Source organism: Phocoena sinus, chromosome 21 (assembly GCF_008692025.1).
Source record: "Phocoena sinus isolate mPhoSin1 chromosome 21, mPhoSin1.pri, whole genome shotgun sequence".
NCBI lineage: Eukaryota > Metazoa > Chordata > Mammalia > Artiodactyla > Phocoenidae > Phocoena > Phocoena sinus.
Genome location: NC_045783.1, coordinates 142,447 through 155,322, shown reverse-complemented (window position 1 = coordinate 155,322; position 12,876 = coordinate 142,447). Strand labels below are relative to the sequence as shown.

Sequence of the window (12,876 nt, the reverse complement as noted above, 5' to 3'; positions counted from 1 at the left end):
AATTTAAATTAAGCGCATTACAGAGAAGAGCGACAGAAATATAAACCCCCAGACTGGGAATTCCCTGGCGGTCCAGTGGCTAGGGCTCCGTGCTGCCAATGCTAGTGTGTGGGTTTAATCCCTGCTCAAGGAGCTAAGATCCCGCGAGCCGAGCAGTGAGGCCAAAAATAAATAAATAAATAAACAAACAAAATAAACTCTCAGGCCCCCAAAATTGAGAGTGGTGACCGTAATGTGACTGAAAAATCTTTAAAGGGAGCAAAGGGGCGTGTGACTGGTAAGGGCCACTGTCACAAAATGACACCAGCAGTGACCGAGATCACGTCCAGGTATCAACAGGGATGAGAAACGCCAACAAGCACTTTCTCACCATCTCTCCCAAATCTCTAAAATCCACCCAGACTATTTCCATTTCCTCGCTAGGATAGGCACCCTAAGCCACAACTTATCCATGGCCAAGTAAGGAGTATTACTACCTGCCGTGAGCTGTGATTCTGAATGACTCTGCAGCACTGGGTCCTGGGCCTGTGAATTCGGCAGCAGTCCAGGCTTCCTCGGAAGGCTGCAGACCACCAGGAACAAGTCTCAAGACTGTTGCCGCGGAGTCTGTGCACAAAAATTGCCCCTAGATGTGCCCAGAGAGGAGGTTCTGCAGAAGCGTTAGTCAGGCAAACTGCTTCTGAAAATGGTGGACGATAAAGAAGCAAAGAGGGCTTCCCTGGTGGCGCAGTGGTTGAGAGTCCGCCTGCCGATGCAGGGAACACGGGTTCGTGCCCTGGTCCGGGAAGATCCCACAGGCCGCAGAGCGGCTGGGCCCGTGAGCCATGGCCGCTGAGCCTGTGCGTCCGGAGCCTGTGCTCCGCAACGGGAGAGGCCACAGCAGTGAGAGGCCTGCGTACCGCAAAAAAAAAAAAAAAAAAGAAGGAGCAAAGAATGAGCCTTGGACACGGGGTTATGCGTTTCTGTGTCAAAAGCAAAGAGCGAGTTCCGGTGCGGAGGGTAGGTGGGGAAGTGGGCTCCTAATCTAACCACCTCCCAGTTTGGCCATCCTTCCATTCGGTCTAACAAGTTTTAGAGGGGGCTTCCTCAGAGGATAGAACCACCCATGCACTGCACCACGGCAAGAGCTACCTAACCAGCCTCCAGGTTGGCCTTGTCTCACGTTGGCCTAATACATTGTCTTTTGTCTTTCTGCAATTACTTGCCAAATATAAAGAGCTTATTTTTATTTTTATTTTTTTGCGGGGGTGGGTACGCGGGCCTCTCACTGTTGTGGCCTCTCCCGTTGCGGAGCACAGGCTCCGGACGCGCAGGCTCAGCAGCCATGGCTCACGGGCCCAGCCGCTCTGCGGCATGTGGGATCCTCCCGGACCGGGGCACGAACCCGTGTCCCCTGCATCGGCAGGCGGGCTCTCAACCACTGCGCCACCAGGGAAGCCCCAGAGCTTATTTTTATTTATCTATCTATTCACCTCATAATTTAGCACCAAAGCAAGTCTGTAGCCCAGGAACCATCCTCCCCGCACCTGAGGTACAAGTCTGATTTGGTTCTCACAAAAGGAAATTTCAGAATTCAGATTTTCCTGTCATTACAGATGCCATTTAAGAATCTGCAAACAAACAAACAGAATATCTGGATCCATGTTCCTAATAAGGGCATTGACAGCTCTCATTCACCGAGTGATTTGTTTGTAGCAGTGTTTGTTGCTGTTGATACTTTAGGTACACATGATCCATTTTGGGCTAATTTTATGTTTCTTCTTTATTTATTTTTAATAAATTTATTTTATTTATTTATTTTTGGCTGCATTGGGTCTTCGTTGCTGTATGCGGGCTTTCTCTAGTTGCGGCAAGTGGGGGCTACTCTTCGTTGCGGGGCACAGAGCACGGGCTCTAGGCGCGTGGGCTTCAGTAGTTGTAGCACGCGGGCTTAGTAGTCGTGGCTCACGGGCTCTAGAGCGCAGGCTCAGTAGTTGTGACACACGGGCTTAGTTGCTCCGTGGCATGTGGGATCTTCCCGGACCAAGGCTCGAACCCATGTCCCCTGCATTGGCAGGCAGATTCTTAACCACTGCGCCACCAGGGAAGCCCTGTGTTTCCTCTTTATAAAGTAATGTTTTGAATGCTTTGCTCCTTCCCCAAATGCACTGGAAATTAAAACATGATTTGAGTGGTTCTTCAATCAAATGAGGGGGAAAAGCCACCTTACTAAATAATTGCTAATTATGGACAGGACTGCACTTCCCATATGCTGTTTTCCCCTTGAAATGTTGTCTTTGAAGCAGCTTTGCTCGTGCCCGTATTACGACTTACCGGAATCCATGGACAATCTTCTGCTTGGCTATGAATGCCTGAAAAAAAAAAAAAGAAAGGTACGGTCCTGAGACCTGAGACACTCACTGCAGAACCCCTCACAATTAAGCATCCAGGCAAATTAGGCAGGAAATCGGTAGCGACGTGGAAAGTCAAGGAGACCCAGTTGGAATGAAAACCACTCTCTCAAGGGGAGTGTTTTGCGCGTTTGTGGTCACTACCTCCGCCATTCGCGAGTGCCGGCTAACGGTCTGTCCTCTCTTTGCAGTCCATGGTGCTTCTGCTGCATAGCCAGCGGCAGTACATCTTTGAGTACGACACGTGGGACCAGCTGTCGGCCATCACCATGCCCAGCGTGGCTCGCCACACAATGCAGACCATCCGCTCCATCGGCTATTACCGTAACATATACAACCCCCCGGAGAGCAATGCCTCCGTCATCACGGACTACAACGAGGGCGGGCTGCTTCTCCAGACGGCCTTCCTGGGTACGAGTCGGAGGGTCCTATTCAAGTACAGGAGGCAGACCAGGCTCTCAGAAATCTTATACGATAGCACGAGAGTCAGTTTTACCTACGATGAAACGGCAGGAGTCCTCAAAACGGTAAACCTCCAGAGTGATGGTTTTATTTGCACCATCAGATACAGGCAAATTGGACCTCTCATTGACAGACAGATCTTCCGCTTTAGTGAAGATGGGATGGTGAACGCGAGATTCGACTACAGCTATGACAACAGCTTTCGGGTGACCAGCATGCAGGGTGTCATCAATGAAACTCCGCTGCCCATTGACCTCTATCAGTTCGATGACATTTCTGGAAAAGTGGAGCAGTTTGGAAAATTTGGAGTTATATATTATGATATTAACCAGATCATTTCCACAGCTGTAATGACTTACACGAAGCACTTTGACGCTCACGGCCGCATCAAGGAAATTCAATATGAGATCTTCAGGTCACTCATGTACTGGATTACAATTCAGTATGATAACATGGGTCGGGTAACCAAGAGAGAGATTAAAATAGGGCCCTTCGCCAACACTACCAAATATGCTTATGAGTACGATGTCGACGGACAGCTGCAGACAGTTTATCTGAATGAAAAAATTACGTGGCGTTACAACTACGACCTGAATGGAAACCTCCACCTACTGAACCCAAGTAACAGCGCGCGCTTGACGCCTCTTCGCTATGACCTGCGAGACAGGATCACCCGACTGGGCGATGTTCAGTACCGGTTGGATGAAGATGGCTTCCTGCGTCAAAGAGGCACAGAGATCTTTGAGTACAGCTCCAAGGGGCTTCTGACCCGAGTGTACAGTAAAGGCAGCGGCTGGACAGTGATCTATCGTTACGACGGCCTGGGAAGGCGTGTGTCTAGCAAGACCAGTCTGGGACAGCACCTGCAGTTTTTTTACGCAGACCTCACTTATCCCACCAGGATTACTCACGTCTACAACCATTCGAGTTCAGAGATCACCTCCCTCTATTATGATCTCCAAGGACATCTTTTTGCCATGGAAATCAGCAGCGGGGATGAATTCTACATCGCATCAGACAACACAGGGACACCACTGGCTGTCTTCAGCAGCAACGGGCTTATGCTCAAACAGATTCAGTACACCGCATACGGCGAAATCTATTTTGACTCCAACATTGACTTTCAGCTGGTGATTGGATTTCATGGTGGCTTGTATGACCCGCTCACAAAATTAATCCACTTTGGAGAAAGGGATTATGACATTTTGGCAGGACGATGGACAACGCCTGACATAGAAATCTGGAAAAGGATTGGGAAGGACCCAGCTCCCTTTAACCTGTACATGTTTAGGAATAACAACCCTGCAAGCAAAATCCATGATGTGAAAGACTACATCACAGGTAAGTGTAATTGTTTTTCCTTTCCAAGTACTTTAATCACTGGATTAACACACGAAATAACGGCCCGTAGTTTAACTGTGCGCCTCCCTCATGCAAAATCAAATGCCTAACCTTTTAGATGAAACCAAGGAGAAACCACAGAGGGACACTGAGACATAGTTCGTTGCTTCCTATTCTGCCTGCCAGTGCCCAAGACCACAGGTTTCTGAAATGACGTGCAATCCAGTCACTTAAGGAAGGGAAGGGACGTGGGGGTGCAGAAAACACGGGGAACTTGGAGTCCCCAAATTGGAGTTCCAATTCCAACGCTTTATAGCCAAGTCACATGACTTTTTGAGTCTGTTTCCTTAAAAGTAAACTGGGGAGAGCAATGCCTGCTTTGTGGTATTAAATACAGTAACGTATGCAATTCTGCTTTAAATAGTGACTGCCTTACAAATGTGTGAGGGAGGTTTTCCTTTTACACGTGTCAAGTTCTAATGAAGGAATCAGTAAGGAACACGACACCACGTGACTCAGCAGCCCATCCCTGGGAGGTGTGATAACTCCCTCTTCCCCACTGTCGCCTGGGGGCAGTGATGCTTAGCCAGTGGATCCTGTTTCTCTCCTCAGTTCTGTCCTCTTATACTACTGTCTTCATCACCAGTTAGGGCAGTGTTCCTGTACGGTGGCACTGCTAAGGAACACATTAGTTTTTCTGCCAGTATGGGTATAGTTTTAAGACCTTTCCAAATTCAATGCATGATCCAATTTAAAACATTGAGTTCCCCTTCTGCCACCACAGAAGCACCAGGATGTGAAACAGAGACGAGTCCTTGCAAGCGTGACTCTGGTTCCCTTTAACGAGCAGCTTCTTTACTCTTTATTGAGGTAACATTGCTTTACAACATTATATGTTTCATGTGTACAACATTCTGTTTCTACTTCTGTACACACGACAGCGTCCTTGCCAACACAAACTTACGTGACATCCGTCACCATACACAGTTGATGCCGTTTCCCCGCTTTGTCCTCCCCACCTCCTGCCCTTCTGGTAACCACTACTCTGTCCTCTGTATCTACATGTTTGGTTTGGTTTGGTCATTTATTTGGTTTTTTTATATCATCTGAGTTAGGGGAATTCCCTGGTGGTCCAGTTGGTAAGACTCTGGTGTTTTCACTGCCAAAGGTCTGGGTTCAGTCCCTGGTCAGGGAATTAAGATCCCACAAACTGCACAACGCGGCCAAAAAAAAAAAAAAAACGTTGTACATTACGAGCGAAGTCATACCGTGTTTGCCTTTCTCCGTCTGAATTACTTCACTTAGCGTCATACCCTCAAGGTCCATGCATCCACGTTGTCACAAATGGCAAGATTTCATTCTTTTTGTGACTCATATTCCATTGTGTGTGTGTGTACACACATACCATATCTTCTCTATCCATTCATCTATTGATAAGCACTTAGGTTGTTTCCATATCTTGGCTATTGTAAAGAATGCTGCAGTGAACCTAGGGGTGGATGTATCCTTTCGAATTAGTGTCTTTGTATTTTTGGATAAATATGCAGAAGAGAGACTGCTGGATCATATGGTAATTCCATTCGTAGCTTTGTGAGGAACGTCCATCCTGCTTCCCTTACTTCCCTCTGGTGAGCTGAGATCTCCCCTCGTGCCCTGCTGCAGGGATTCTGAAGCCTTCTGTTTCCACCTTCCATTCCTGAGCCACACTCTGCCACAGTTAACCTCCTGGCTATATTTATGTTTCCTAGAGGAAGGTTATTCTGGAGTTTTCTGTTCTGTTCGCTTTTGGCTCGCGTTAGGTCCTCCTTCCGGCTGTCTTTCTCGCCCAGCGCTTGAGGCGTCCCCAGACGGCTGTTTTCGGCGCAGCTCTCCACCCCCGGTTCACTGCACATCTGCCTCCCACTTTCCTGGGCTTTTCGTAGCCCTCTCCCTCGCGAGCCAGTTCCGTCCGTGTCCCTTCTCTCGGCGTCCTCATTCAGCAACACCCTTATGGAATTCTCCTTCAGGGTTTTCTGTACTTACCTGCCTTCACGTCCCACTTGTTGGGCAGTAATTTTCAACACTTGATAGGAGCCTCTGATTTTCACTGCTTCACAGACATTGTTCACAGTAGGGTACCTTTGCCCCCAGCACTGCCCCATCCAAAAGAATTTTCTCTAACATACAAGCCCCCTGTAATCTTACGCACACATGCGCGCACACACACACAAGTGTGTTACTTTCTATCCTCCTCCACCACCAGCAACCCTCCACTTAAAACAGGGAGGACACCACTGGGTTTATAGCCTATATGATGCCTGCACAAAGGGACCTGCCAGCCTGGCAATGAAGTGAGAGTCTGTGCCTTGGAGAAGGAAATGGGGAACAAGTGGCCTTCATCATTCTGACAAGCAGTTTACCACTGGTTATTTAAGAGGTGTTGACAGTGGCTGAAAGGCTGGAAAGCCCACAGCTCCTGGATTCATCCTCTCCTAGCAATGTGGGTGGCAGGGAATGCCACGGCAGCATTTTCTGAAAAATATCAAAAGAGAGATGGAACAGCATAAAATATATTAGGTGAAATGCAATTTCGAGTTTTCCAGCAATGTGCTTAGTATATAAAGTAAACTACACCCAACTGTACTCGTGAAGCTGCAAGCCTGCTGCCTAGTTCCGTAACATTAGAACCTCCGGAACAGAATCAAAGCCTTATTTTCAGCTTAATGGCTTCTGGAGTCACGTGGTGACATTTTAAAATACCATCTTAAAGGTTTCCAGCTTCTTCTCTCCCCCAAAGTTTGTCTCCACCTGTGCACAGTGAGCCTGTGTAGTCAGAACTGATGGGATCAGAACGCCTGTGCCCTTGGCCAGCTTGGCCAGCTTTCACCATTCATCTTTAAGAATCAACGGTTGATCTTCATACCCGCAATTCAGGGTTCTTATTAATAGGAAATGGGTGGTGGAAGCCTGCATATCCTTGGGCAGTCGCTTTTGAAAGCTAATAACACACGACTTCTATTTAAGACCAGCCTTTACTAACTACAAATGCCATTTGTTGTCGACAACGCTGTCTGTTTCGTGTTTCTGGGCGTTGTTATTCGCATTTTTTATCACCATCACCAGCACAAGGGACCGTGTACCCCCTCTGTCGAGGTGAGTCTCTGTTATCTGCATTGTCTGCAGCCCTGTCTCACTTCGTTCTGCTACTGAAGTTATTGTCATCGTGTCTGAAAATAGTCGGTTTTTTTAAACATCTTTATTAGAGTATAATTGCTTTACAATGGTGTGTTAGTTTCTGCTGTATAACAAAGTGAATCAGCTATACGTATACATATATCCCCATATCTCCTCCCTCTTGCGTCTCCCTCCCACCCTCCCTATCCCACCCCTCTAGGTGGTCACAAAGCACCGAGCTGACCTCCCTGTGCTATGCAGCTGCTTCCCACTAGCTATCTATTTTACGTTTGGTAGTGTATATATGTCCATGCCACTGTCTTTGTCACAGCTTACCCTGCCCCCTCCCTGTATCCTCAAGTCCATTCTCTAGTAGGTCTGTGTCTTTATTCCTGTCGTACCCCTAGGTTCTTCATGACCTTTTTTTGTTTTTTCTTACATTCCATATATATGTGTTAGCATACTATATTTGTTTTTCTCTTTCTGACTTACTTCACTCTGTATGACAGACTCTAGGTCCATCCACCTCACTACAAATAACTCAATTTCGTTTCTTTTTATGGCTGAGTAATATTCCATTGTATACATGTGCCACGTCTTCTTTATCCATTCATCCGATGATGGACACTTAGGTTGCTTCCATCTCCGGGCTATTGTAAATAGAGCTGCAGTGAACATTTTGGTACATGACTCTGTTTGAATTATGGTTTTCTCAGGGTATATGCCCAGGAGTGGGATTGCTGGGTCTAGAGTCAGTTTTTAATTGTAGGGTGATGGCAAACATGGGCTCTTTTTCAGGGTCATTGTTTGCGAATGTGGGTTTTACGGTAAGGCTTTCAGTGCAGGAAAGCACAAGATAAACTCTAAGGCCTTTCATTTGGAACCTTCTTTTCCTAGATGTTAACAGCTGGCTGGTGACATTTGGCTTCCATCTGCACAATGCCATTCCTGGGTTCCCTGTCCCCAAATTCGATCTAACGGAGCCTTCTTACGAACTGGTGAAGAGTCAGCAGTGGGATGATGTACCGGTAAGAGACAAAAAGCAAAACCATGAAAAGGTGATAAAGGGCTTACTTGCACCTTATTTTCCCCTGCTTAATCAGACTACCCGGGTGAAAACTGTACCAAAGACCATTTTTAATTTTTTTGACTCTTTCAGGAAAGAAAGCACCACTTCCCTCTTGCATTTCTGTTCAGCAAATCAGGGGCCTGTGAAACAGGCTTAAATCTGGTTTTAGTGATGCTAATACAAACAGAGAAAAGCATTATCAAAAGGTAATAAAATGTGAAAGCTCATTTTTGAGTGCAGGGTTTCTACAGAGAACCCCAGGAACGCACATTTATAGTATTTGGGACCTTAAGGCAAAGATACAATAAACAGGAGGGCGGGGGGGTTCATGTCACAAATTAGCAGCTCGCAAGCAATGCCACAAAGTTCCACTTCCTTAAAATACTGGCAGTGTTTCAAGGGAAAGGATTAAAAATAAAAATAAAATGGCCTCTGGTAAGGCACCACCTACTACTAGGTGTTTATGGAATTTTCCTGAAAAGAACAGAGCAGGAAGCCTGGAACTGTTCTGGGAAATAAAAGAAACGGAGAAAGAATGGAAAATTGCAAAGTCAAAGCTGCCATTTCAGAAAGTGGCACTTTTAATTCCCACCATGCAGAGATCAGAAAGGAATGCAACAACGAAACACCAGAATTTCTAGCTTAAAGCAAGAATAATTAAAGGTCAAGAAATTGGGCTACCCCGTAATGATAAGAAGAGAGCGCAGAGTTTCTTAGAAAGATTCATTCCCCACCCCCACCCCCGCCCCTTGACCAATTTCCTAGAATTTCAATGAATACAAAGAGAAAAGGCAATCCTGGCTCAAACACACATACACACACAAGTTATTACACAGTTCCAATACCTCTGCTTTCTGGTACATGTTTCATACTTAACATAAAAGCAATTCCTTTTTCAGATGTCACCTTTACATTTAAAAAGTAAAACCCATCCAGTTTCCAGGACCTGGGAGCCATTTTGACACTTCTAACTGCAAATACATCTGCACTGATCAAGTGCCATGAAGACATCCTGAAGTTTACTAATGCCTTTGAGCGTGTCCTAATGGCAGATGACTTCCCAACATGTCTGAAAACACTGAAGTCTTACTGTACAAATGGACTGCCAACTTTTTTTCCTAGGCAGCCTTTTCAGTCAGGCTCAGGTCCTCTGTCTTCAGAAGCATACCATAAGGACAGCTTAGGGAGTCGAAGGCAAAGACATCAAGGCCGCCCGGAGAGCAGAAAAACAAATGTGCCCTCACTGCTGCAAACGAAACACGTTTCCATTTGGGGAAACCCTGGCCAGACAAACATCTGGTGGTATAAGAGCTGTCTGAGTTAAAACTCCCCAATTTAAAACCCTTGCCAGTGTAGAAGGCCCACTGTCTCCTAAGTCTGCGAAAAAAAATAAATGTTTTCCTAAAGTAATAAACACTCGTTGCCAGCTGTCCCACTGTGCGCCGCCCATCGTGGCCGATTATAGTGGTCACATGCAGCTGCAAACTGTGCACCCGGAGACGGTGCCGAGTTTGCCTGAATTAAAGCACACGCCTTTCAAAGCGTATCAAGTGGGGCGCGGTGAGCCAGCGCCAAGCGCCCCCAGGCTTTCCAGCCTTCCCCTGGGTGCTGGTGCTTTCTCCCCAGCCTGCCATGGAGAACGGTGCTGGGGTGGACGCCCCGATAAGCTGATTCCGCTCGTGGGGTGAGCCTGGGAAAAGGGCATCTGGAAACGGAGAGAGAGAAGGCAAACGCCCTGCATGTTTCGCCCCCATTAGAAAGGAAAACGCTTTGATAAGCACCATGCGTGATGGCGTTACCACCTCGCTCTGCCTTTCGAAACACACTGGGGATCAGCCTGAGCGGGAGGACCCCGGGGGCCGGCGAAGCCTCGGCCTCTCTCAAGAGCTGACGGAGGTTCTCCCCAGCCCCCCCGCTCCCCGCCTTCCCCCGCCCCTCCGTTTTTCCTGCCCGCAGCCGGAGCCCCGCCCGGGCGGAGGCTGTTCTCTAAAGCGCCCTCCTGTTCTGTTTCGCTTTTCAGCCCACGTTTGGAGTCCAGCAGCAGGTGGCGAGGCAGGCCAAGGCCTTCCTGTCCCTGGGCAGGATGGCCGAGGTGCGGGGCAGCGCGCGCCAGGGCAGCGGCGCGCCGTCGTGGCTGTGGTTCGCGACGGTTAAGTCGCTGATCGGCAAGGGCGTCATGCTGGCCGTGAGCCGGGGCCGCGTGCAGACCAACGCGCTCAACATCGCCGACGAGGACTGCATCAAGGTGGCGGCCGTGCTCAACAGCGCCCTCTACCTGGAGGACCTGCACTTCACCGTCGAGGGCAGGGACACGCACCACTTCATCAAGACCAGCACGCCCGAGGGCGACCTGGGCACGCTGCGCCTGACGAGCGGCCGCCGGGCGCTGGAGAACGGCATCAACGTGACCGTGTCGCAGTCCACCGCCGTGGTCAACGGCAGGACCCGCAGGTTCGCGGACGTGGAGCTGCAGTTCGGCGCGCTGGCGCTGCATGTGCGCTACGGCGCGACCCTGGACGAGGAGAGGGCGCGCGTGCTGGAGCAGGCGCGGCAGCGCGCGCTCGCCCGGGCCTGGGCGCGCGAGCAGCAGCGCGTGCGCGACGGCGAGGAGGGCGCGCGCCTCTGGACGGAGGGCGAGAAGCGGCAGCTGCTGAGCGCCGGCAGGGTGCAGGGCTACGACGGCTACTACGTGCTCTCGGTGGAGCAGTACCCCGAGCTGGCAGACAGCGCGGACAACATCCAGTTCCTCCGCCAGAGCGAGATCGGCCGCAGGTAACGCCCGCGCCGGCGGCGGGGAAGCGCGCGCGCGCGGGCGCGCGGGGGCCGAGCCGGCGGGGCCGCCTGCCTCTCCAGCCCCAGGCGCAGCGCCACCTCTGCGCAGATGTGTCTGGGGCGCGAGCCGAGGGGGCTCCCCGGCACCGAGGAGAGCCAGACTGCTCTTAAAAAAAAAAAAAACCACCCCCCCCAAATCAAAGCAGACAGACAAAAACAAAAACCTTTCTTCTGAATGACCTTAAAGGTGATCGGCTTTAAAGAATATGTTTACATATGCATATCGCTGCACTCAGTTGGACGGAAAGTATTGCGAGGAAAACATCATTAAAGGAAAAAAAAAAAAAGCCCAACCATTTTGCCCCGGGCCGTCTGTTCTTCGAGGCACTGTGTTTAAAGAAGGTAGAGATGCACACAGTGTTTCCAGATGTTACCCAGCTGTCGACTTTTGCTTACAAGAAGTAGTCTCTCTGCATAGGGTGTGATGTATATCCCTGTTAATGTTAGAATGTGAGGCAGAGTTACTGTTCCTGGACGACCCGACTGCTTCCCCAGTGCTGCTTTGTAAAAGGACATTGGCACAAGTGACTTCTGCCGGGGCGGGGATTTCTAAGGGATTTTACGAGGCCAACGTGGTGTGCCTCGCGGGGAAGAACACCAGCCCACACAGAATCCTTGTCACTGATGATGAGCAAAGGAAGCCCTGATTTTTTTGTAAATTATGTGAGACAAGTTGTTTATGGATTTTTATATGAATTACAATTTACTGTACATCAAATATTAGTCTCAGAGGAGTTAATTTATGTAAAGTGTTTAAAAAGTTTATACTTAAAAATAAAACGATAAAAACATGTGAACTGTGTGATTTTTTAAAAAGGATTGCACCTTTTGTTATCTGTTATAGCTGTACAGTATAAATTATTATATTGTAGAGATATAACGACTTATGCCTATAATGTCCGGAAGTGTTAATATTTTTGTATCAGGTTGAAAAAAATGTGCCACTTTCTATCGCTAGACCGGTAGGACAGTGCAGTCCTACGTGGGTGGCTGGCTCATCAGAGGACGTCTCCTTTCTCTTCTCTTTTTCATCAGGCCGGTGTCCTCGACCATTATCAGCTAAGAGGCACGGTAGAAAACTAAGGCTGGTGGAATGTAACGGAAGATACAAACACAAAAACAAACAAACAGAAACAAAACAACCAAAACGGGGCGGGAGGAGTTCTCTGGCCCTCTCTCGGCCCTGGAAGTCCGTGGGGAGTTGGTGTCGTTAACCCCAGGGTTCTACTGTTAGCGTTCCTTGAAGCCTCATTTCGTGATGGAGGCGAGAGACCCCGTCGGGTGCTCGGGAAACCTTTGTGAGCAGGAAAGGGGCTGATGCAGTCGTGACCACAGACATGTGTCTTCAGATCCAGGGAAGCGAGCAGAAACCGAGCAGTGGTGAGAGAGCCAGGTGGGGAAGGTCAGGGTCCCTCGGCCGGTCTCGAGTTTGGACCCTCGGGTCACCAAGAGGGACAAGAAAGGGAGGCAAAGCTGCCCTAAGCCCGCACGACCCAGCCTGCCCGGGAGCTGGTTTGAACGGCAGCCTCGGCTCTGTCTCGGGGACGCCCGGGGTGGCAGACGCCACGGGAAGTGACCTGGCAGCCGGTCCCGCGTGCCCGCGCGCCGAGCACCTGCTCTTCCGTGCGG

General features: G+C 49.2%; 1 protein-coding gene across 5 annotated transcripts in view; it reads left to right on the top strand.

Annotated features, from left to right (window-relative positions):
• The window catches only part of TENM3 (teneurin transmembrane protein 3), a 454,793-nt gene extending 442,753 nt beyond the window's left edge, over positions 1-12,040 (top strand). For all 5 annotated transcript variants that reach the window (XM_032618480.1, XM_032618479.1, XM_032618478.1 and 2 more), the window contains 3 exons: positions 2,582-4,193; positions 8,244-8,374; positions 10,436-12,040. In XM_032618480.1, the coding sequence (XP_032474371.1) occupies positions 2,582-4,193; positions 8,244-8,374; positions 10,436-11,191 (2,499 nt within the window). In that variant the 3' untranslated portion in view covers positions 11,192-12,040. The remainder of the gene's footprint in view (positions 1-2,581; positions 4,194-8,243; positions 8,375-10,435) is intronic.
• The last annotated feature ends 836 nt before the right edge of the window (positions 12,041-12,876 follow it).